Here is a 26893-nt window from a genome sequence, read left to right as displayed (position 1 = left end):
CCCATGGAGCTCATCCCCCTAACCTATTCAATGTATTCCATATGCTGCTTTTAAAATGGACTGTTAAAGCTGCTATTTTCAGTTCTTTCAGTCATGTCATCAAGTGAATATAAAATTAGTTTTAAATCTAAATTGTTAAATACATTTATTCAACAAAACCTTATTGTACATTTTCTATATATCAACATTGTATTAAAAATTGAGATGGAAAAATGAGTAAGTTTGGAGAATGATAACAGTTGCTATATATGCAAATCCATGTTGGATTAATTATTCATGAAAGATTATGTGTTATTCACCTTTATGCAGGTAGAATTAAAAGGAATATGTTTAGTAGAAACTGGAGAAGGAAATGGCAGCCCACTCCAGTATTCTTGCCTGGAAAATCCCGTGGACGGTGGAGCCTGGTAGCTACCATCCACGGGGTCGCAAAGGGGTGGACAGGACTGAGCGACTTCACTTTCACTTTCACTTTAGTAGAAAACAAAATACAAAGTTGGCAGTAAATTTTCTTCAACTAATTTCAGTAGGAAAGAATCCTAAGTTAACATTAAGCTTTGAGGTAATGTTACCTCAATTCAATACACAAATGACCACGTAAAAATAAAGAAATATGGTTATAGTAAAATAAATAAGCTGTTGTGTGTACTCTTAATGGTATAAGCTATTTGGAGTACAAAGTCTTAATCTTAAGACTTTTATAATCATTCTCTTTATCAACACAATCACCACATAAAGTGTAGATAATGGGGCATGATAATACTTTATCGGTTCTAACATAGTTTATTCAGAGTAGGATACATTACTAATTGGACAGTTGTATAGTGAGTAAAAGACTCTGTACACATGTACACACATATGCACACGCATGCATACACACATGCGGGCACAGACACATGCATTTCAGATTTCTTAGAGAATGAATACATTCTCCCCTCTGCCCCCAAGTCAGACTATATGGATCTGACAAAGCCTGGACTAAAACACAAACATGAAATATAGGAATTGCTAAAGTGTTAGCTTAGAAGGAGCTTAAAGTACAATTAAAAGCATATGAGCAAAAAGTTAAATACTGTCCCCAAAGATAGTATTTTTTTTTTTTTCAGGAATAATTCCTTACAAGGCACATGCAGCTTTATTTTTGTACATTTTAGTAAAATGTTGTGAAATGGCAATGACAATGTCAAAGCAAAAAAAACAACAAGAAGTAAAAAAGAGTTTGGGGAAAAAGGCAAAGTGACATCTTCCATTTCTTTTCAAGTGCATCTGAACCAGTATAAATGGAAGGCACACGCGTCCATGTGCAGTTGTCTAATGGTATTTGCTTGTGGTTTTTCTCTTGCATTTTTTTCTCAGTGAGTAATACAGAATTACACCATGCACGCAGCTTTAGTCTTCCAAATTCCTAAGGGAATTGTATCTCCTTTATGTTCACATGCAACTCCAAAGGGGAGTTACAAGGAGGGCTTTATACTTCTACAGAGCTTATGCAAAAGAAATGCCCTTGTCATAGAAGGGGTACCTTTCATTAATGTAATGATTCCACTGTTTCATTATCCTCTACTGACTATGCTGATGGAGTTATTCAGGGTGAAGATAAGGCCAATATATTTTATAAAGTGTGCAAGACAGAATCTTGAGAAGGTTTTTGTTTTTAAAAAAACAACTAGTTTTTTAATACAAATACAAATACAATTTATATTAAATTATTATTAATGGGAGAATATTATTGCTTAAGCAATGCCATGTTGCAACCACCATGAACTACTTTCTATAGCTGTCCTGATTGTTAAAAATTAAATCCGGGCTTTGAACCCTACAAATAAATAGCTACAAAATATAATTACACATCATAAGTATAGCCCTGGGCGAGTGCTATTTGTTTATTTTCACCAAAAATTAAATATCAACATGAATAAATGACTATAATGAAAGGAAACAAAGGCATCGAAGCCCTTCCAACCACGTGGATGTTAGATATTAACAACAATAAATGTTCAGAAAGATCTCAGAGCTTAGAAACCTCAGACCAGTTTTACATGGTATAATTGATAACAGATGGTATTACTGCCTGGTGCTCTTAGAATTATGAAAAGCTGAAAGTTTTCTCTCCTCCTCAGCTTCCTTTTCCTTAAGCTCTTGTATATACCACTTGTGACTCAGTAAGATTTGTTGAACTTCGACTACATACAAGGAACTGAGTTAGATGTTATAGAGGACACTAAAGACTAAAGAAAGCGTGGATTCCGCTCCTGAGAATCATAAAAGCTAGTAATAAAAAAGAAAAGATGTTTATAAATGATTATTATAAAATAGAAAGAGGAAAAGGGAGGGAGGGAATTAACATATACTGAGTGCCTGGCACGTGGTAGACGTTGTGTTAAAAGTTGACGTTTGGCAGAAACCAACAAAATTCTGTAAAGCAGTTATCCTTCAATTAAAAAATAAATACACTAAAAAAAGAAAAAAGTTATATACATGCTTAACCCTCACACCCTCCATTGAAATAGGATTTTATCATCTCTGCTTTACAGATGGGGGAAATAAGACTCACAGCGATTGAGTAACTCTCCCAAGATCACAGAGCTTGTAAGTGGTAGAGCTAGGATGTGATTTACGATCTGTCTGGATTAACTGTCTACATTCTCTCTGTTTTAAAACATAAAGTAATATAAAAAGCTGTACAGGATAAAATGCTGTGTGGAATCAGCAAAAGGGAGAAATTATATTCAGCTAAGGGAAGTAACAACATCTTGATGGAAGAAGTAACATGTAAGTATGAAGGGTTATCCTATTTGGGTGTGTAGAATCTGAGTGTATCTAGGCACTGAGAGGGAAGCACTTCTGGAGAAAATACTGGTTTAAGAAAAGACAAATGAAGGAAAACAGACTTGAAGAGAAGAGAATTAATGGTTTGATTCAGTTTGGATGAAGTATCGTGCCCAGGAAGAAAATTAATTAAAAATCAGTGGGCTAGGGGCTTCCCTGGTGGCTCAGTGGTAAAGAATCCACCTGTCAATGCAGGAGACTAGGTTTAATCCCTGATCCGGGAAGATTCCACATGCTGTGGATCAACTAAGCCTGTGCACCACAGCTACTGAGCCTGTGCTCTACTGCCCAGAAGTCACAGCTACTGAGCCCATGCACCCTAGAGGCTGTTCTCCACAAGAAGAGCCAATCAATGAAAAGACCACGCACTGCAGCTAGAGAGGAGTCCGCGCTCAGCGCAACTAGAGAAGAGCCTGAGCAGCAATGAAAACCCAGCACAGCCAAAATAAATAAATACAATTATTTTTTTAAAAATCAGTAGGATATAGTGCTGGAAAAACAGGTCAAGTCAAAGAATTTGAATGTCAGGGAAGGAACTAGATTTTACTGCAGTCTAAATGGTAATCATACTGAGATTTAAAGTTTGTGAGTCAGAAGAATGACATAATAAGAACCATGAGAGAAAAACTTTGTCTGGAAAACATATATAAGTTGATACTGGTTGATGCTACAACTTAATTCCCACTTGATGACTCCACTACAGGGATTTGGACTCAGCTCCTTTGCAGCAGTGACAGGCCAGGCAACAGGCATGTCTGCTCAGTGTGCAGAATGGCAAGAGAGATTCAGGGTCAAGAGAAATAGAAATGGAGAGTCCTGTCAAGCAGGCAGTGAGTTAGAGGCATCGACCTGTTCAGTCAGCCATTAGCAAGGCTGCACAGAGTATACACACCATGACTTAACACCCAGGGTGCGTGGGGGCTAAGTCGCTTCCATCGTGTCTGACTCTTTGCAACTCTATGGACTGTAGCCCACCAGGCTCCCTGTCCATGGGATTCTCCAGGCAAGGATATTGGAGTGGGTTGCCATTTCCAACCCAGGGATCAAACCCCATATCTCCTTCATCTTCTGCATTGCAGGTGGATTCTTTACCGCTGAGCCAGCAGGGCAGCCTAGCAGTAGAGAGGAAAGGAAAAGGAGGACCTTGGATGACGATGATAATGGAAAAACAGTGTAGACACGTGGAGCTGGGAAAGGACTCAAGTCATCAGAACGGGGTGCCTGGATCTGGGCAGAATCCCATTATCAGGACTAAGGCATGGCACGAGGGCCACACTTGGAGCAATGGCACTGATGGTGGTTCACCTGTGTGTGTAGGAAAAAGGCTTCCTTAAATGCCTCATGTCAAAGTCCCAACAGAACCTGGGGACTAACCAGATGTGCAAACACGGAGTAGGCCTCGCAGGTATGATTAAAGCCATCCTCAGAATGGCGGGTCTGCAGAACTGACAGAACTTTGACACTCTACTTGACTATTATTATTAAAAGAACTACCAAAACAACAGAGACTGAGTCTGTCTTGTTCACTACAATTTCACAGCCTTGTACCTAATAGAGGCAAAATAGACATGAGTTATTGAACTGAATTACGTCAATACGGATTAATAAAAAATATCAGGGTGACTTTCATTTCAACAGATTAACTTTGCCCCACCCCTGAATAACTCCCACTACCTTTAGTTTGAAATACAAATGTTCATCTGTCTGTTTTCTCATTTCTTCCCCTTCTTTCTTCCTTTACTCTGTTGTCACGTTATTTTTTTTTTCTTTTTCTACCCAATTGCTTTTTTCAAGTTTCTGTGACATTATTTACTCTATTTTTTTTTAATTTTATTTTATTTTTAAACTTTACATAATTGTATTAGTTTTGCCAAATATCAAAATGAATCCGCCACAGGTATACATGTGTTCCCCATCCTGAACCCTCCTCCCTCCTCCCTCCCCGTACCATCCCTCTGGGTCGTCCCAGTGCACCAGTCCCAAGCATCCAGTATCGTGCATCGAACTTGGACTGGCATCTCGTTTCATACTTGATATTTTACATGTTTCAATGCCATTCTCCCAAATCTTCCCACCCTCTCCCTCTCCCATAGAGTCCATAAGACTGTTCTATATATCAGTGTCTCTTTTGCTGTCTCGTACACAGGGTTATTGTTACCATCTTTCTAAAGTCCATACATATGCGCCATTATACTGTATTGGTGTTTTTCCTTCTGGCTTACTTCACTCTGTATAATAGGCTTCAGTTTCATCCACCTCACCAGAACTGATTCAAATGTTTTCTTTTTAATGGCTGAGTAATACTCCATTGTGTATATGTACCATAGCTTTCTTATCCATTCATCTGCTGATGGACATCTAGGTTGCTTCCATGTCCTGGCTATTATAAACAGTGCTGCGATGAACATTGGGGTACACGTGTCTCTTTCCCTTCTGGTTTCCTCAGTGTGTATGCCCAGCAGTGGGATCGCTGGATCATTGAAACTGTAATCAAAAATCTTCCAGCAAACAAAAGCCCCAGTCCAGACGGCTTCACAGCTGAATTCTACCAAAAATTTAGAGAAGAGCTAACACCTATCCTGCTCAAACTCTTCCAGAAAATTGCAGAGGAAGGTAAACTTCCAAACTCATTCTATGAGGCCACCATCACCCTAATACCAAAACCTGACAAAGATCCCACAAAAAAAGAAAACTACAGGCCAATATCACTGATGAACATAGATGCAAAAATCCTTAACAAAATTCTAGCAATCAGAATCCAACAACACATTAAAAAGATCATACACCATGACCAAGTGGGCTTTATCCCAGGGATGCAAAGATTCTTCAATATCCGCAAATCAATCAATGTAATACACCACATTAACAAATTGAAAAATAAAAACCATTATTTACTCTAAACCATCCCTTTTCCTCTCCAAGGATTTGATTTCCTCTGATTCAGTGGGTTCACAGCAATATCCTCTTCATTCATTCCCCTGCCTCTTTTCCTATCTTAACCACAGCTGCTAGAACTGCCTTTTTTATTTTTTCTTTCTAATATCCTTTCACCATCTCATTTCCCTTGTCAAGAACCATTTTCTCACCCATTTAGGTAAATGCATAGATTCACCTCTTTTCCCTAAGGCCTATTTTCGTATTCAATTTTGTACTGTTACTGTAACAGAGTTCACTGCTATTTAGCTTTCTAGTCTTTGCAATTTTTTAACAATCAAAGTCCATCCAAGCCGTCTTCAATTTTAGAAAGACAATCAGAACTCCTTGATGATAAGATATTTCCCCTTTTTACCACTGGTCTGCAAAATAAAACCCTATTAATCTGGAAGTCCTTATTAAATAATGTGTGATAGCAAAGAAAGAGTACTGAGTTTTTCTAAGAGTTTTACATCATACAGCAATGTGAATAAGATCATGTGGCAATGTTCAACCTATGCAAGAAAACGCTAATTGACATAAACATTTGTATATGAGTAACAAGCAGTTAATGATCATCTAGTACTTACGTGAAAAGTTCGTTAATAATTCTCTAATTTAAAATCTAAAATTGGAAGTTTCTTTTGAAAAATACTATAATGATGTAGGAATAAGAAGAAGGTCAGACTTTTCCTTGGAGACGTAGCAACAAAACTCTTTGCCTATGGTGTAGAAAGACAATGTCGGGGTATCTCTTGGCTTCTTAAAGTGCCGTGATACACTTTTAAATTTCAGCTACCATGATCCCTCCATAGATGTTCCTGGTTCTGACTATTCTTGGCTTCCTGTACTGGTTTATCATCCTTCATCTGCTCATTCACTATGGCTGTGCATTCAAAATTTGTTATGACCATGTTCTTTTTTTCTATGTTCTTTTATAGTTATCCTCTCTAATGTCTCATTATGCTTTTCATGCTGTCTTTCTGTCCAGTTTTCTCAGTCCTTATAGCCCTATCTGAGTTTCCCTCTCTATTTCGTCTATAGGACACTGGCACTTGAGTGTTGTAGCAGATGTAGGTGCCAACACACGCCGCTGCCTCTCTCCAAGACTGTGCTAGAATGCAGGTCCCATATGTTCTTACGGCTTCCTGCATTCCTTGAACAGCTGGAGTGTGTTATACCTTCTAGGGTAGGCCAGAAGTGCCAGGGAGTTAACACCCAGGTACAGCTTTCACCAATGAAGAATGGGAAATTAGTGATTAAATGCATTAGTTTTCCTGCCCTGCAGCAGGGCAGTTCTAAGGCAAGCTCTGCACTGTTTCTCATAGGTTGTGTGTGTACATAGTTCTCACAGGTTCACAGACACAGATACATATATAGGTAAGGATATATACAGAAGGTGCGTATGTGCTCAGTCACGTCCAACTCTTTGCGATCCCAAGGACTGTAGCCCACTAGGCTCCTCTGTCCATGGAATTTTTCAGGCAAGATTACTGGTGTGGGTTGCCAGTTTCTACTCCAGGGGATCTTCCCAACTCAGAGACTGAACCTGTATCTCTAGCGTCTCCTGCATTGGCAGGCAAATTCTTTACCACTGCACCACCTGGAAAACCTAGCATATATACAGAATAAGAAGAGATCAAAAATATATATCTCTTAGATCTAGATCTAGGATAATATTACTTTCAGGGCTGTTGTAAGCATTAAATAAAATAAAGCATGCAAAGCAACTTTTACTTTGTTTTCATCTCATTATAATGTAGCAGTTTCGAATTTAGGGAAGAAACTATGACTTTCTTCCATGGGTTTTTTCCCTCTAGTAACTAGCCTGAGATTACTTAGAACATAAGAGTGAAAATTAAGAACAAAATAACGCCATTTGCAGCAACACAGAGGGACCCAGAGGTTGTAATACTGAGTGAAGACAGACAGACATAGAAAGACAAACATCATACAATGTCATTACATGTGGAATCTAAAAAAGAAGGGTAAAAGTGAACTTATTTACAAAACAGGAGTCACAGACATAGAAAACAAACTTGTGTTTACCAAGGGGTAAAGGAAGGAGGGATAAATTGGGAGGCTGGAACTGACATATACATTATGTTGTTCAGCCACTCAGTCATGTCCAACTCTGCAACCCCAGGACTGCAGTATGCCAGGCTTCCCTGTTCTTCACTTATCCCAGAGTTTGCTCAAACCCATGTCCATTGAGTCGATGATGCCATTCAACCATCTCATTCTCTGTTGCCCCCTTCTGCTGCCCTCAATCTTTCCCAACATCAGGGTCTTTTCCAATGAGTCAGCTCTTTGCATCAGGTGGCCAAAGTATTGGAGCTTCAGCTTCAGTCCTTTCAAAGAACATTCAGGGTTGATTTCATTTAGGATTGACTGGTTTGATCTTAGATCAGTGGCATACTACTATACTACATACTACTATCTATAAAATATATAACTAATAAGGATCTGTCATATAGCACTGGGAACTCTGCTCAGTACTCTGTAATGGTATATGTGGGAAAATAATCTAAAAAAGACTGGATATGTGTATATGTATAACTGATTCACTTTTCTGTACACCTGAAACTAACACAATATTGTAAATCAACTATACTCCAATAAATATTTTTTAAAAAGTGAAAATTATAAATAATGAGAGTATTCATTATTGTGAATAATGAGTGAATATAAATTAATTATTTCTCAAGATATTTCTCATGAGTAGTGTGAAAAGGAATATTCTACCGGGGGGGGGGGGGGGTTTGTTTGTTTTGTTAGATATCCTTATATTCAGAGCTCATAAAATATAAATATATTATCATGGTCTAGTAGGAGAATCAGCACATAATAGACAGTTTGTGGCATTGGCTCCACTTATTTGGGAAAATCACTTATTTAGGAAACAATCTAGGACAGAAAAAGTATTCAGCATATTGAGGGGAAAAACACGAAAAGGGAACTCAATAAATAACTATTTTATTTACAGGTATGATGGTGTTAGAGGTAAAACATTAATAATGTCATTTCCTTGTCTCTGGTTTCCTACTGACTACAATAATTGCTAATATTGAGGGTTTTTTATTGACTGTTCATTTCTGACAACTCTCTTCTTCTGTGTGTTTCATCTTTATACACATTCCTCCCCTTCCTAATATTTCCTCATTTTCTTCACTATGATTTAGGGCTCAAAAGATTGTCTGTTGACTGCATTCATAATGATAAATCATATCTTCAGCAGTTAGTTTATATTGAAAATATAGGGAGGGGAGGGAGTTGATATATATTTAATTATGACTGATTTTCATTGCTGTATGGCAGAAACCAACACAACATTAAAGTAATTTTCTCCCAATTAAAAATAAAATTTTTTAAAAAGTTTAAAAAAAGGAAATGTAGAACAAATTAAATATCTATCTATAATAAGTCAAAATTAGTTGATAGGATGGCAGTCTAAATAATCAGTCTGTGGGGATTGACGACAATGTATTAGTAATGATGAATCAATACCTAATGCCAACCAGTTCCTACCCAACATCTACTACTAAGTCATTTTATCTTACATTAAAGCCCTGTGGCACTGTCTCAGATCTATTAAAGAGTCTTGCTTTATATGATAGTACATTGTTAAACTTGCCATCTGGCCCAACAGCTGATATGACTCACGCAATCCTGAAGAGGCCCCAAAGATTTACTCCTGGGAAATATTTGGTCTACTGTGTGGTGTCATGATTACTGGTTCATAGCTTTTTTATATGCTTTGAAAAGAATGGCAAAACCTCTAGGCTGGAAAAATCTTAAATTGAAATTAATTTGTGAGAAGAAAAAGTGTTCACTTACCTGAGGACCGGGCTGACCCTGCAATTGAAAAGTAGAAAGAAAGGAAAATAGTTATAAAATTGCTTCTTCAGTGAGTATTTCCAGTATCAAAACTTAAACTAGTTCTGAACATGTTTTCAAAATATTTCTGAAAATAATAATACCTAACTACAGACAATTTCACTTTGTGTTTTAATCAGGTTATTTCTTAATATTTTTACTCTATGCTATTTATCTAAAATCTTGATGTTATGATCTGTTATATGTAACTCCAAAATGACTCAAGAGTTTTACTATGCTCTGGAATTAAAATGGAGAAAGAAAAGGCAAAGGGTGAAATACATCTCACATGATAATAATGAATCGGTTACATAAAGGGAGGATCTTCTAGCACATTATTATTATGAGCTACATATTCAGAGATGGCACAGAGAGAAGAAAAAAGAGGCAGCTGTTTAACTTTAGAATTCACCAACTCTTTACATTTCTCATTGTTTCAATAATACTTTAAGTCTATTAAAAATAAACATCTATCTTTTACTCTGCATAATCCAATCTAAGGGCATTTTAAAAGAATATGAGAGGTCTTTGGCTCAATTAAAGTGCATCATAACTCCTCATACAAACAAGATTATGTAACCTCTGGTCAATCAGATTTATTTTGCATGTCACTTTCCTGTTGCTTAAACTAATAAAAATTTCAAAACAGCATAACTGCAAGTGTTTCTTACTAAAGGAAAATCACCTGTGAATAAAAGTATTGATTATACATCACCTTCTTCAAATCTCCAATTGGATTTTGTATAGATGAGATGAAAGAAAAAATTCACACTGAATTAGGGAATCTTAAAAAGTAAATGATGTATAATCTCATTATATCACCTGTATGCCACTGAGTATTACACAAAAAAACAAGGAGCTAATACAACTCCCAGAGAAGGCTCTTTCTTTCTCTTTCAGCTTCTCTTCAGACTTGGAATTCCTCTAGGCACACGGTCTCTAACTGACTGGTGATAGAACAGATCCAAGAGCTCTGTCTAGATTTCATCTATCAAACCAGAAAGCGGAGTTATACCAAGCTACTGTGGATGTGACTCACCCCACGCCTGACTCTTTAGTGATGCAGAGGGATAAGAGAATACCAGTCATTCATTCCTTATAGTCCCAGGCAAATTTGGATGTGTTATTCCATTTATTATAACTGTCCTGCATTTTATAAATGAAGAAACTGAGACTCATAGAAAAGGGAAGTCGTTCAGTCGCGTCTGACTCTTTGCGACCCCATGGACTGTAGCCCACCAGGCTCCTCCATCCACAGAATTTTCTAGGCAAGAGTACTGGAGTGGGTTGCCATTTCCTTCTCCAGGGGATCTTCCCAACCCAGGGATTGAACCTGGGTCTCCCGCATTGCGGGCAGATGCTTTATGGTCTGAACCACCAGATCACAGACTCATAGAAATAAGCTAAAAAATCACACAGCCTATAGGCAAAAAGGGCAGACTTTAAATCCAAACTGATTCCAAAGTTCAAACATTTTGCAGCAGGCCATTTTGGCTTTCACTCTGGAAGTTTAAACTCAGAGCTGTATGCAGACTTAACTGAGATCGGCATGGTCCCAGAGCATGCTTAACTTGAGTGGGCACTAAACCCCCCAGGTACTCCCAGGCTGCAACAGCCTGAATCTCTGCTTCCAGATGAAGACCTAGGGCCAGAGGGCGCCCAGCCTCTTAACTGATACCTGTACAAAAACCGGGTCAGCAAAGGTTCTTGAGGGTAGCAAACAGCTCTAACATCAGCTCTAAACATGGAGAACCTATAAGTACAGGGCTGTTCATCTACATATAAATATGGATCTTCCAGATCTGCATAATGGATGAAATCACAGTGCATGCTCACAAGCTCTTGCATGATCACTCTTCCTCTGGATGCTTTACACTTTTGATCTTTCCAAACTTTTAAGCTAATGCACACTCTGAAATGTGACCATGAACCTTTTATAGAACCTCAGAATAAATTACCTTTCTTATATGTTTTTTTTTTTTTTTGGTAAAGACTAAAATGTAGACATCTTTAAAATCAGAAAGAATTTCTTCAAAGGAATATATTTTAGCATCATTGCTGAGATTTTTTCATACCTATGGTTGTTTTACAAATTACAGGCTTTTCTTGTCTATCTTTAAAAACTAGCATTTCTGCCATTACATTTAACAAATGACTTTTAGCACAATGTTTGTATAAATTGCACAAATATACATTGCATTATAAACTTTTTATGAGTGATAGTGAGAACAAATAGTAAGTGATGGTAAAGATAAAAAGTTGACTTTTATATAGGCATTGGAACATATACAGCGCCAGGGAACTCAGATTACCCTAATGTCAGATATGAATCTGAGGTGTGTTTGGTGTGTATATATGTATGTGGATATGTGCAGGGTGGAGAATGTGAAAAAGAGAGATGGAAGTGGGTTGACAGAGAGGATTCCCAGAAAAACAATGCAAACTAAACGGCAAATTTGGCAACCTCCCTAAAACATGGCTTACACAATGCAAGTCTTACAAATCATACACAAGATTCCAGGGCTGCCTGCACCAAGTCTCCTTAACTCAGTGTGATGCAACAAGCTCTTCACCTGGAGACACGTAGAATACCAGGTGTCTCCTAGTGAACACCTAGAAGAAAGCAGTCTAGCAGCTGGAATCTGGCAGTCATGGTATAAAGCCATCTGGCTAAGTGAGTGAAGTGTTGGAGGAGAGGTTTCAGAGGGTGTGGAAGTGTTAAGTTCCCCCATGGAGAGCAGAGCATAGAGAGTAGACAAGAGCCCAAGAAAAGCATCTTGGAAATATCCTTGGTGATCCAAGACACTATGTGACGAAGACTTCTTCACAGACAAATCATCCAAAGAAGTATCTCAGAATTTCTTTGTTGCTACTGAGTAGTTCACTGAGTGGCACAAGTGTTTTCATACACCAGCGGATCATTTTCAAGTCTATTCTAACTTATAGGTAGTGAATATTATTAGCAATCAAAAGTGAAAGTGAATTTCTTTTGGTTTTCTAAAATGCACTCTGAGGAGTTAAAAATTATGATGAAGGTTAGCAAATAAAACTTTTAAGTTGAATCTTTAAAAATGGCTGAAAAGGACCTTTTCCCCCCAAGCAAATCATCAAAAATGTTTCTATAAATAAAAACCCAAAAGAGTACAATCTAGCATAATCAGGAGCCATGCCAAGAGAAGTAGTTAAATCACAGAAATACTTAAGTTTAGGCCAGACATTTAAAGATGGAGAATGGAGTTGCTGATTTACTGTACGTCAACAGCTCAGTGCAATGCCCTCAAGGCTGCTAAGGCACCAGCGTGAAGAAAAAGAAACAGCAGGAAAAGCTGACTTGAAAACGTGGTAATCAGAACAGCATGGCGGAAAACAATCAGCCAGTAGCTGATGCTTGACAGAAAAGTGTTCAAAGCAAGTTAAAAGTTTCGGGAGGCAAGTAAACCAAGATGGAACATGATAAATGAGAAGACATATCGCTGGAGTATGCATTGTTACTTTAGGCAATTAAAGAGCAGTATTAACCAGTTTTTGCCAGGCTGTTATCACAGCTATGGTTGCCAGAAAGTACTAACACCCTTTTCTAAATCAACCAAGTCATTTAGATTTTTGACTGAGGCAATTAGTTTCACCACATGATACTTTTTTTATGGCTGGTGATTCTGGGTCATTCTTTTCCAAATGGGACAGATGCCATTTTTCCGTTAGCACGTGCACAGACAGGCACACAAAATTTGTACTTTCACATACCATCTTATTTTGAAATACTGATTAGGATATCAGACCCACATACATTTTTACAGTGATAAGTTTTAAATAAAATTACTTTCAGTTACAAAAACTTGAGGATGATTGTTCATGAACCTCTAAAAGGTGTTCCCTCTGCTTCAAGGTAATCAGAAAGCACTTAACTTAGAATCTCAGCATTAAGAAACCTAAGCTTGACTATCACCGTTAGTATACTCAGATTCAGTTTATTTCACTGTCTTGAACTGAAAAAAAAAAACTTTAAAATAATCATTTCTATGCTTTTGCACGTTCAAACCTTTGCAGTCTATAAAGATCATTTGAAGATGATCATCGTAACTTCATTACCTCTTGAAAATGTTCAAATCCACATATTCAGATGTCAAGTTTATTTTTCTTTTCAGGAGAAAAAAGCACATGAAGCAAGCATGCAGGTAAAGCTTCAGATTGTCTCAGTTGGCAACAGGATTATTCTGGTGGCAGCCATTCTGAGAGTTGGAATCCTATCATAGGAACCATCAGGCTTCCCAGGAGGCACTAGCGGTTAAGAACCTGCCTGCCCATGCAGGCAGACTTAAGAGACAAGAATTCAATATCTGAGTCGGGAAGATCCCCTGGAGCTGGGCACGGCCACCCATGCCAGTATTCTTGCCTGGAGTATACCGTGGACAGAGGAGCCTGGCAGGCTGCAGTCCCTAGGGTCGCACAGAGTCAGACACGACTGAAGCGACTGCACGCACACGCACGCACTCACGTAGAACCATCTCAGTGGGATCCCTTAACCTTTCTTGAGTCGCAGTTTGACGCAAAGTCTGTGCCAGTAAGCAGAATATGTGTACTCTACATTTGCAGCACCAGGAAGCAGGAATCTTGCTCATCCTGAGTCTATTCACATTTAATCCCTGACACCCCAGTGCCCAAGTTACAAGGTGCTTTGGAAACAATTACTGAATTGCTGAAAGGTGAGAATTTTGGATTGGTCCTCAAATTGGTTACAGTATTTTTAGAGAACCATTAGAGAGTCGGCTATCCTTACATTTCAGAGTTGCGTTTTCAAAATATAACTTCTTAATCTCTTGGCTTCTGCTCATGCAAATAAACACATCTATGTTGAAGAGGAAGTCTCTTTCCTCACTGGAATCTTCTTCAGATGCCAGAGATGGAGCTAAGGCAGAAGCCTGTAAGGGTATCAGGGGAAGTTTAGACACCTACCTGTGTGCCTTAGGACAAAAAGCATGAGACTGATATCTTGAAGAAAAATCACTCCCTAGTTTGATTAAGTCTCTGTATCTAATTAATGTGAGAATATTATATCAAATGACTTTGCAAATTATAAAATGCTATACCATTGTAGCATGGCAATTCAAAGTGGGCTATAAAACCAACACCAACAATTCATTCGACTAATTCAAATTTAGATAAAAAGTGTCTATTAATTTTAAAAACAAATTAACATGGGGATGATGAACTACAGAGAAAAACAATTGAAGAAAATAAAGCAATACAGATTATGTGCATTAAGAAATGGCTTTGCAAAGACTGCCTAATCTCGCAGTGTCTGTAAACTACTCATGCTTCCAAGGACTCTTACACGCTTGGCTGAAACAAACATTATTCATAATTTATACTGCCTGTTGCGTTACCCTGCAGGATAGATATTAATAATTCTTACCTTAGTCACAGTCACATAATATTACTTAGATAAGAGTATTTCAATTTAAGCTTTTCTTTTGAAAAATACTTAATCCTCCATGGTTTTAACTCTGGGAAAGAAAAGTCATACTCTACGCAACAGGAAAATAAATAGCTATAGACTCAAGCCTGGTGGATATGTCTTTCTTGTTCATTTGAAAGAGAAAAGAGAGAAAGTGAGAGTGAACATGGAGATGGTTTTGTTGGGTTCAATGTAAAGGAAACAAAATTCATTCACAACTTGGAAGATTTCTTCCATGATGTTTACCTTTTATAAATAAATAATATGATTTATTTAAAGATTTACTCATACTTAAGCAGATTAAGTCCTTCCCACAGTAATTTTAAAACATTATTATTTTTCTAACACCATGCTATGTTTATCTTACGATTAAATGGTCACAGTGGGAACATAAGAAAGTAAAGAATTTTATCAGCTGCATTTTTTGTCATTAAAAGTTTCACATACAGAGCATAAGAAAGATAAGGATTCCATTTATGCATTAATTTACAATATTTAAATGTATTGAATGCTTAATATTCCACTGAGATTGATTCAGATTTTTGCTATTATAACAGTGTCTACTTATTTCTATACAAATATTTGACTATATATGATTAGTCCTTGGTATTTCCCAGGAGGTGCTAGTGGTAAAGAACCTGCCTGTGCAGGAGACGTAAGAGATGAGGGTTCCATTCCTGGGTGGGGAAGTTCCCCTGGAGGAGGGCATGGCAATCCACTCCAGTATTCTTGCCTGGAGAATCTCATGGGTAGAGGAGTTGGGTTGGCTACAGTCCATAGGATCCGCAAAGAGACAGACATGACTGAAGCAACTTAGCATGCACAATTAATTCCTTATGATACAACAATGATAAGGCAGTGTTATTCCAATTATACAATTCATATATTTTATTTATTCATATAAATTTTTATTTATATGAATATTCATATTTTATTTATTCATATAAATTTATTCATATAAATGCAGATTATATATTTTCTGGGGTATAATTCTACATGCATATACATATATGTATTTATTCAGACATATATTTGTAAATATATCTATATGAAGAAAGAAGGAAGGAAATAAAGAAAGAGAAAATGAAGGAAACAAGGAAGGAGGTGAGGGAGGAGAAGATAGGAAGAGAGGAAGGAAGAGAGGAAGAATACATGAAAATGGTAGTTATTTCTTGGTGGTGGAATTATGAGTAATTCTTTCTATCCTGAGACTTTTCTGTACTTCCCAACATTTTTCTAGCCCCATGTCTTGATCATAAAAATATTGAGCATGATACCTAATTCACTGCAGAAATTTTTAAACAGAACCAAATTTTTTCCATAGTAGATTCATTCACTCAAAGATCTAGGTCAGTGATTTGAATTCCATTTTCCAACTTTCTCAATTCAGGGTGTTTTTAATTACTTGGAAGCATTTGAAAAATTCTTCAAACTATTCTTTAGAATTCAATAAGTAAGAGTTTTGAATTCACCTTCTATGTAAGCCCCGCATCATTTCTAGGAATGGAGCTGTCATAGACATAGGGGTAGGAGAGTTCTAGAGTCAAGAACCAACTACAGAAGGCCATGGTTCATGAGACTGGAGATCCCTGCTCAGTTGAATTTGTTGGGAAACTGCAGTTTTGCAGACCAAAATATTTGGGCTTGGGGATTTAGCTGTATTATTTTATAAAGCCATTTACAGGATGTATAATTTTGGATATAAATGTATATCAAACTTCTAAAACAAACTACATCTCCAAGTTTTTTCACCAACTGGCATGGAATCTGGAAGATGTAAATAAATGACAAGTTTACAAACATACATTTAATAGGATACAATAAACACATAGAATATATGTGAGTCGAGACACCTGCTCAGCTTCCACTGTTTTGAAAATACATGCTTTTTAAAGAATACAAAGGCAATTTCTACTGCCTAACAAATTTTTCTTAAATTGTATATAATGAATAATTTGGCTTCTTCCAATTTTATTACATCTTTAAAAGTATGCTATTTTGATTGTGCCAGATAATATGAGAAGCCAATTTGTAAACATCTCTCAGTCTGATTAAATTTATGTAAATGCCCAATTTTCTAAATATTGTGCAAAAAAATGGACTTCGTGCTCTCTGCAGCTGCCTTACATGTTTGCATTAATAAATTAATTAAAGCAGAGTCAACTAATTGATAATACATGAGTCACATAATGCTTTTTGCTCCAGTGAGACAGAGCCCTAAAAATGGAAACCTATTTCAAAATTCAGGTGGAGAGGCTCTGCAAGCCCAGAAGCTTGTGTACTTTAGGGACCAAGGTCTTTGGGGCTGTATCATAACAACTATAACTTACTGACTTCCACAAGACACCAAGAGCTCCAAGAATGACATTTCTGTTATAATAAGCCTACAAATTAGGGGTCATTTCCATCATTTGTAGTTGAACAAACCAAGTTTCAGAGAGGCTGGGTAACATTCCCAATCACACAACTTCAAAAAAAAAGAAAAGCTATGACAAACCTAGAGCGTATTCAAAAGCAGAGACACTACTTTGCTGACAAAGGTCCATCTAGTCAAAGTTATGGTTTTTCCAGGAAGTCCCTCAGTTATGTCCGACTCTTTGAGACCCCATGGACTACAGCCAACCAGTCTCCTCCATCCAGGGGATTCTCCAGGCCAGAATACTGGAGTGGGTTGCCATTTCCTTCTCCAGAGGATTTTTCCGACCCAGGGATCAAACCCGGGTCTCCCGCGTTGTAGGCAGACGCTTTAACATCTAAGCCACCAGGGAAGTCTATGGTTTTTCCAGTAGTCATGTATGAATGTGTAAGTTGGACTATAACAAAGGCTGAGTGCCGAAGAATTGATGCTTTTGAACTGTGGTGTTGGAGAAGACTCTTGAGAGTCCCTTGGACTGCAAGGAGATCCAACCAGTCAAACCTAAAGGAAATCAACCCTGAATATTCACTGGAAGGTAAAGCTGAGTTCCAATACTTTGGCCACTGGATGTGAAGAGCTGACTCACTGGAAAAACTGTGATAGTGGAAAAGACTGAGGGCAAGAGGAGAAGGGGGAGACAGACGATAAGATGGTTGGATGGCCTCACTGACTCAACAGACATGAGTCTGAGCAAACCTCAGGAGACAGCCAAGGACAGGAAAGCCTGGCGTATCCACAGGATCACAAAAATGTCAGACACAACTGAGCGACTGAACAACAATCCAGAGGAAGCAAGTAGCGATCATTCTTCACTCTCCTTTGAACTGGATAAAAGATATAGCTGCTCTACCTAGACATATCCATACACCAAACACTTAATATCCAGCACACACAAAACACACATTTTAAGTCCATCCATGGATTCTCTAGCAAATCTTTCATCCCAGGTTAAGAATCCTTGCGTAGACAAAAATAAACATTTTATGGGGAAGAGAGGAATAGAGTCCCCAGAAGGTAACTGAGGAGGAAGAGAATGAAAAACAATAGCAACAAACATGAGTTTTATAAAGCCAATATTGGAGAGAATTTCAAAAAGAGAATTAAATGAAGACTGCAAAGAGTCCATTGCACTTAACCCACAGGAAGTAAGAATATGAAATGTAATTGTTTGAGCAGTGAGGTGAGCAAGTTAAGGATAAGCTCCAGAAATGGCAAGCAGGTGTCATCCCAAGTGGCAACTCTAATTGTGAATGGCCACCTGGGATAATGTGTTAAGAGAGGGCTTTGAGGCCGGGTTATAGACTTTGAAAATGGCACTGGGATTAATCAGCAATGTCTATAAAAGGCAAAAAGTGGAAAGCATGTGTACCAACTCTTCATCAATCTCAGTTGACAATTCTTTTGAGTAGTTGTGTATAAAGGGAAGAAAAGAAACAGGATAGAAGGTAAAAGGCCGAAGATTAGAAGTTTTGTTCTTTTATTTGTTTTTGCAGTAGAAGGGAAGGATCTGACAATGTTTGCAAACTGACAGACAACTCTTAGCTGAGAGGAAAGAAAAGGCTTTTAGAGCACAATATATCAATATAAGAGAACACAAAAAGAGGTGGTGTCAGAGAATCAGGGCAAGGAGAAGAGACATCACTCTGAGAAGAGGAGAAAGGAAGTGAGGCTACACGCAAATAATACATTTGGGTGCTCAGGGGCAGAAAATGGAGGTGTGCTAAGCCCTAAATCTCAAAGCGCTCTGAAGTAGAAGTTGTCTGGGTGTGGGATGAAGGTGGGAAAACTGTGGTTGATAGCTCATTTATTCAATCAATCAATATTTGCAAGCCACTCCTGTGTGTTAGCATTTTTCAAATACTAGGAAAAGTAAATATGAGAAATAAAAAAGTCCATGCCAACAAAGACTCAGCTGTTTGTAGGGGGAGACAGACTGTAGGAAAATGTTTATAAATAATCCACCCAGTAGTGATAATGGTTAAGAAGAAAAATATATGAGGATAAGGAGGACAGAGTAGGAGGGCCCTGCTGTATAGGGTCATCATGGAAGGCAAGAGGAAAAGACGGAAAATGAAGAGCAAGAGGAATGCCCACTAAAGAGATAGGATCTTCCAGTCCAGGGTCTGGATGCAAGGGAGCAATAGGAAACAGGCAGGGATGCAGTCATAGAGGTGGAAGAGCCAGGTCATGTAGAACTTTGTAAGTTGCGATAAGAACTTGGCTTTTAGTTGGGGTGAGGTAGAAAGCCATTGAGAGCAGGTTTTTTACAGAGAAGTGACATAACCTGAATTATATTTGAAAGGGACTGCATTTACTGTGGGGAAAAGACTGTAAGAAGGCAAGAGTGTAAGCATGGAGGGAAGTTAAAATCCAAATAAAAGGTAAATGATGGGATGGCCCAGGAGAGCAGTAGAGGAGACAAAATGATTAGATACTGCATATATTGGGAAGTTGCCATCATAGTCAACAAAAGAGCATGAAATGTAGTACTTGGATATAATCTCAAAAATGATAGAATGATCTCTGTTCATTTCCAAAGCAAACCATTCAATATCACAGTAATGCAAGTCTATGCCCCGACCAGTAATGCTGAAGAAGCTGAAGCTGAACGGTTCTATGAAGATCTATAAGACCTTCTAGAACTAACAACCAGAAAAGATGTCCTTTTCATTACAGGGGACTGGAATGCAAAAGTAGGAAGCCAAGAAATATCTGGAGTAACATGTAAATTTGGCCTTGGAGTACAGAATGAAGCAGGGCAAAGGATAATCGAGTTCTGCCAAGAGAACGCACTGGTCATAGCAAACACACTCTTCCAACAACACAACACAAGACTCTACTCATGGACATCACCAGATGGTCAACACTGAAATCAGATTGATTATATGCTTTGCAGACAAAGATGGAGAAGTTCTATACAGTTAGCAAAAACAAGACTGGGAGCTGACTGTGGCACAGACCATGAAATCCTTATTGCAAAATTCAGACTTAAATTGAAGAAAGTAGGGAAAACCACTAGATCATTCAGGTATGACCTAAATCAAATCCCTTATGATTATACAGTGGAAGTGACAAATAGATTCAAGGGATTAGATCTGATAGACAGAATGCCTGAAGAACTATGGACGGAGGTTCCTGACATTATACAGGAGACAGGGATCAAGACCACCCCCAAGGAAAAGAAATGCAAAAAGGCAAAAAGGCAAAATTGTCTGAGGAGGCCTTACAAATAGCAGTGGATAGAAGAGAAGCAAAAGGCAAAAGAGAAAAAGAAAGATATACCCATTTGAATACAAAGTTCCAAAGAATAGCAAGAAAAGATAAGAAAGCCTTCCTCAGTGATCAGTGCAAAGACTTAAAGGAAAACAACAGAATGGGAAAGTCTAGAGATCTCTTCAAGAAAATTAGAGATACCAAGGGAACATTTCATACAAAGATGGGCACAATAAAGGACAGAAATGGTATGGACCTAACAGAAGCAGAAGATATTAAGAAGAGGTGGCAAGATACACAGACGAACTATACAGAAAAGAACTTCACGACCCAGATAATCACGAAGGTGTGATCATTAACCTAGAGCCAAATATCCTGGACTGCAAAGTCCAGTGGGCCTTAGGAAGCATCACTACAAACAAAGCTAGTGGAGGTGATGGAATTCCAGTCGAGCTATTTCAAATCCTAAAAGATGGTGCTGTGAAAGTGCTGCACCCAATATGTCAGCAAATTTGGAAAACTCAGCAGTGGCCACAGGACTGGAAAAGGTCAGTTTTCATTCCAATCCCAAAGAAAGGCAATGCCAAAGAATGCTCAAACTACCACACAATTGTACTCATCTCACACGCTAGTAAAGTAATGCTCAAAATTCTTCAAGCCAGGCTTCGACAGTACATGAACCATGAACTTCTAGATGTTCAAGCTGGATTTATAAAAGACAGAGGAACCAGAGATCAAATTGCCAACATCCGCTGGATCATCAAAAAAGGAAAAGAGTTCCAGTAAAACATCTACTTCTGATTTATTGACTATGCCAAAGCCTTTGACTGTGTGGATCAAAACAAACTGTGGAAAATTCTTAGAGATGGGAATACCAGACCACCTGACCTGCCTCCTAAGAAATCTGTATGCAGGTCAGGAAGCAACAGTTAGAAATGGAAATGGAACCACAGACTGGTTCCAAATTGAGAAAGGAGTATGTCAAGGCTGTATATTGTCACCCTGCTTATTTAACTTATATGCAGAGTACATCATGAGAAATCCTGGACTGGATGAAGCACAAGCTGGAATCAAGATTGCCGGGAGAAATATCAATAACCTCAAATATGCAGATGACACCACCCTTATGGCAGAAAGCCAAGAAGAACTAAAGAGCCTCTTGATGAAAGTGAAAGAGGAAGAGTGAAAAGTTGGCTTAAAACGCAACATTCAGAAAACTAAGATCATGGCATCTGGTCCCGTCACTTCACGGCAAATAGATGGGGAAACAGTGGAAACAGTCACAGACTTTTATTTTGGGAGGCTCCAAAATCACTGCAGATGGTGACTGCAGCCATGAAATTAAAAGACTCTTGCTCCTTGGAAAAAAAAGTTATGACCAACCTAGACAGTATATTAAAAAGCAGAGACATTACTTTGCCAACAAAGGTCCGTCTAGTCAAGGCTATGGTTTTTCCAGTGGTCATGTATGGATGTGAGAGTTGGACTGTGAAGAAGGCTGAGCGCTGAAAAATTGATGCTTTTGAAATGTGATGTTGGAGAAGACTCTTGAGAGTCCCTTGGACTGCAAGGAGATCCAACCAGTACATCCTAAAGGAAATCAGTCCTGAATGTACATTGGAAGGACTGATGCTGAAGCTGAAATTCCAATAATTTGGCCACCTGATGCAAAGAACTGACTCATTTGAAAAGACCCTGATCCTGGGAAAGAATGAAGGCAGGAGGAGAAGGGGACAACAGAGGATGAGATGGTTGGATGGCATCACCGACTCAATGGACATGAGTTGGAGTAAACTCTGGGAGTTGGCAATGGACAAAGAGGCCTGGTGTGCTGCAGTCCATGGGGTTGCCAAGAGTCGGACCTGAATGAGTGACTGAACTGAACTGAATATTGTGAAGAAAGTGGTATAAGATTTGTAGATCGGTTGAATGCAGGGTGTGAGGAAAAAGAGGAGTCAGGAGTGACTCCCAGATTTGCCTGGAGCAACTAAAGGAATGGCGATGTCATACACTGTTGTGGAGAAGACTAAAGAGGAGCAGGGTTGGAGAATCTGGTTTTGGACATATGGTTTGTGATATCTGTGAAACAGCCATGTAGGGATGTTGAGTAGATACTTAGAAATACAAGTCCAGAGTAAAGGAGAAGTCTAGGCCGCAGATATATATCTGGGAACCTTTGACATACAGATGATATTAAAACCATGAGATTACATGCAATCACCTAGCAAGTGAATGTAAATAAGGAAGAAAAAAGGTCCAAGGACTGAGCCTTTGAGCACAACATTTAGAGACCAAGAAGAAGTAAATGAACTAGCCAGGCTGAGGAGAGGCCAGTGAGATTGGAAGAGCACCTTGAAAGAGATATACCCACCAAAGAGATAAGCAATGAAAGTGTTCCAACAAGAAGAGAGCAATAGGCTCTGTTAAATATGATCTAGTAACATTTGAACAGAACCCTGATCCCTGAATTTTTCATAGTGAAGATAATCAGTGACCCGAACAAGAAGGATTCAGCAGAGTGGCAGATACTAATATCTTGTTTAGTTATGGACAACTCTTCCTAGGAGTTTTGCTGTGGACAGTGGAAGCGAAATGCAACAGTGTCTAGAGGAAGATATGAAGTCAAGGAAATTTTTTTCCCCTAAGATGGATGATATTATGGCTTCATTTGTGTTAACAGAATTATTTAATGGAGAGAGAAAATCGATATAGAAGAGAAACAACAATTGAAGAGCAATGAACACGAGCAGGGCAGAGGGGATTGGTTCAGCCGCACAAGGAAGGAACAGTTCGTTTCTTGTAGCACGAGGAAAGATCTGAGGAAACTATCAGATTTGGTGGTGGGAGTGCATAGAATTCTATTCTGATGGCTTCTATTTTCGCAGAGAAACAACAAACAATACTTTTTAACAACATTAAGTGTGAAGGAGATGCTAGAGAATTGAGTAAGGAAAAAAATTTGAAACAGCTAAGAAAGTCAGACAGTGATTGGATCGCAGACATGGATAGCACTGTGCATCCTCAAGATTAGTGGTTGAGAGTTTAAAATGAGGCCAGTTAGCAGGGTTGTTTTCCTCCATCTGCCTTCAGCTGGGCAGGCGCAGGCGCAGAGTGGAGGGTGACTTGAATTTAAGTAGGTTTGTGGTCTCCCCAGGGTAAGACAGGGGGAGAGAGGGAGTTAGAGGTGTACACAAACAAGAGCAGGAGTGTAACGATCGAACAAGACATCTAATCTGTTCAGGAGGAAAGTGAGGATATGAGAGGGCCACAGAACAGTGTTTTCCATTTCTTTGTCAGATTAATTTTTTATTCTTTCCACATTATGTTTGTGATATACCCAGTAGACTATCTTTAATAAGTTCAGTTAGTAGAATGTCTGCTGTGATCTTAATCTATCATCATAGTTTTTAACCAGTGATATTTTAACAGTTTTTAAAACCATACTTCTAACTTTATTTTAGTTATGTTTCTATCTCCTTAGGCTTAATTGCAGGAATACAGTTTCAATAACATGTACTATAACAATAATAAAAATAATATTATCTATATTAAATATGGAACAATAGCCTGGTTCCAAACAGGAAAAGGAGTACGTCAAGGCTGTATATTTTTACCCTGCTTATTCAACTTATATGCAGAGTCCATCATGAGAAACACTGGACTGGAAGAAACACAAGCTGGAATCAAGATTGCCGGGAGAAATATCAATAACCTCAGATATGCAGATGACACCACCCTTATGGCAGAAAGTGAAGAGGAACTAAAAAGCCTCTTGATGAAAGTGAAAGTGGAGAGTGAAAAAGTTGGCTTAAAGCTCAACATTCAGAAAACGAAGATCATGGCATCTGGTCCCATCACTTCATGGGAAATAGATGGGGAAACAGTGGAAACAGTGTCAGACTTTATTTTTGGGGGGCTCCAAAATCACTGCAGATGGTGACTGCAGCCATGAAATTAAAAGATGCTTACCCCTTGGAAGGAAAGTTATGACCAACCTAGATAGCATATTCAAAAGCAGAGACATTATTTTGCCAACAAAGGTCTGTCTAGTCAAGGCTATGGTTTTTCCTGTGGTCATGTATGGATGTGAGAGTTGGGCTGTGAAGAAAGCTGAGCGCCAAAGAATTGATGCTTTTGAACTGTGGTGTTGGAGAAGACTCTTGAGAGTCCCTTGGACTACAAGGAGATCCAACCAGTCCATTCTGAAGGAGATCAGCCCTGGGATTTCTTTGGAAGGAATGATGCTAAAGCTGAAACTCCAGTACTTTGGCCACCTCATGTGAAGAGTTGACTCATTGGAAAAGACTCTGATGCTGGGAGGGATTGGGGGCAGGAGGAGAAGGGGACAACAGAGGATGAGATGGCTGGATGGCATCACTGACTCGATGGACGTGAGTCTGAGTGAACTCCGGGAGTTGGTGATGGACAGGGAGGCCTGGTGTGCTGTGATTCATGGGGTCGCACAGAGTCGGACATGACTCAGCGACTGAACTGAACTGAACTGAACTGAAAGAGTCAGACACGACTGAGCGACTGATCTGAACTGATATTCAATAGAGACTCAAAAATTATTAGAAGTATAGAGCAATTATGCAAAGTATGTTGCCTAGTGAGTGGACACTCAGTCATGTCTGACTCTTTGAGACCCCATGGACTGCAACCTGCCAGGCCCCTCTGTCCATGGGATTTCCCAGACAAGAATAGTGGAGTGGGTTGTCATTTACTTCTCCAGGGGATCTTCCTGATCCAGGGATCGAACTGCATTTCCTGTGTCTCCTACATTGCAGGCAGATTCTTTACCACTTGAGCCTGCGGGGAAGCCCGTATGTTGCCCAAAAGGCTATAGATTTCCTATAATTCACCTTTCCAGACATTGTTCGTGATAAGCTACCATAGAATTTCCATGAATCACCATTTCCTACATTTTCTGTAATAAGGCCAAAGAAACTACCAATCAAGTCACAAAACTTTAAGGATTACAGTGGCTATGTAAACAAAGTGCTGCTGAAATGCCAGAGGAAGAAATACAGCACTTGGAGGACTCAAGCAGTCCCAGCAGGATCTAACCCAACTTCAAAACTTCAATTTTGCTCCACCAAAGATAATGACATCTCATCTTGACCAAATCAAGGCTCAGTTAGACGTGGGAGTCCAAGCCCTTGGCTCAGCCACTGGAGGGATCCATGGCCCTTGTGTGCATGTGTGTGTGCTCAGTCATGTCTGACTCTTTGTGAGTCCATGGGTTGTAGCTCTCCAGGCTTCTCTGTCAATTTCTGGAAATTTTCAGGCAAGAATATTGGAGTGGGTGCCATTTCCTCCTCCAGGAGAATCTTCCTGACCCAGGTATCGAACCTACGTCTTCTGTGTCTCCTACATTGCAGACAGATTCTTTACCGACTGAGCCACCTGGGAAGCCGTGGTCCTTGTGACCTCCCTCCTACTGCTCCAGGCTCCTGACCTCCTCAGAGATTCTTGTTCCTGCCATCCACCCAGTCTGGCTGCCCTCCTGCCCACTTCACTTGTTTAAATCCCATCCAGGCTTTTAGAGCTTTCATTTCTTTCAAAGACCTGCCTGTTTTCCCCCAGCAGATAGGAACTTTATTTCTTCTGAATAGCCACAGATCATTTCCTTAATTATTTTATGGCACTGTACTCTGCCTTCAACTATGGCTCTTGGTATCTTACTTCTCCTATTAAAGGGCATGCTCTTTGAACAGCTAACACTTACGGTGCTGCGAAAGTTAGCACTGTGCCTTTTGTTTTGTGAGCATGAATAGGTACTATCGTTACCCCCATTATACAGTTGTGGAAACTGAGACAGAATGAATGACTTGGCCAAGATCACACAGCTAGAAAGTGGCAGTACTGAAATATAAATTCAGGTCTTTCCTGAACCTGAACTTTTTAGCTATTATTCTAACCTCCATCCTGGACAGTGGAAGGCATATAATATTTGATTTTAAAAGTTTATCTTTTTATGAATTTTTATTCAATCAATCCACTAAAGGCCAAGCACTATGGTAGTACTAGAGGAACAAGGAAAAATAAGGCACAGACCCTTCAGTGGGGGACTTTGCAGTTATAAGTGACACAGAGAAATTCGTACATTGTCAAATTTCCATATTTTATTGGATTTTTTTCTTCCCAAGCAACTGGAAGACCTTTTGACGTAGGTTTAAATTGTGGAAACT

The 26893-nt window shown here is 38.9% G+C and overlaps 1 protein-coding gene across 6 annotated transcripts in view; it reads right to left on the bottom strand.

Moving 5' to 3' along the window:
- COL25A1 (collagen type XXV alpha 1 chain) overlaps positions 1 to 26893 on the bottom strand; it is a 516002-nt gene that overhangs the window by 199563 nt on the left and 289546 nt on the right. For all 6 annotated transcript variants that reach the window (XM_027543862.1, XM_027543859.1, XM_027543858.1 and 3 more), the window contains exon 5: positions 9580 to 9597. In XM_027543862.1, the coding sequence (XP_027399663.1) occupies positions 9580 to 9597 (18 nt within the window). The remainder of the gene's footprint in view (positions 1 to 9579; positions 9598 to 26893) is intronic.

This window comes from Bos indicus x Bos taurus, chromosome 6 (assembly GCF_003369695.1).
Source record: "Bos indicus x Bos taurus breed Angus x Brahman F1 hybrid chromosome 6, Bos_hybrid_MaternalHap_v2.0, whole genome shotgun sequence".
In the NCBI taxonomy this organism is placed as follows: domain Eukaryota; kingdom Metazoa; phylum Chordata; class Mammalia; order Artiodactyla; family Bovidae; genus Bos; species Bos indicus x Bos taurus.
This window is presented reverse-complemented; position numbering and strand designations above follow the sequence as displayed.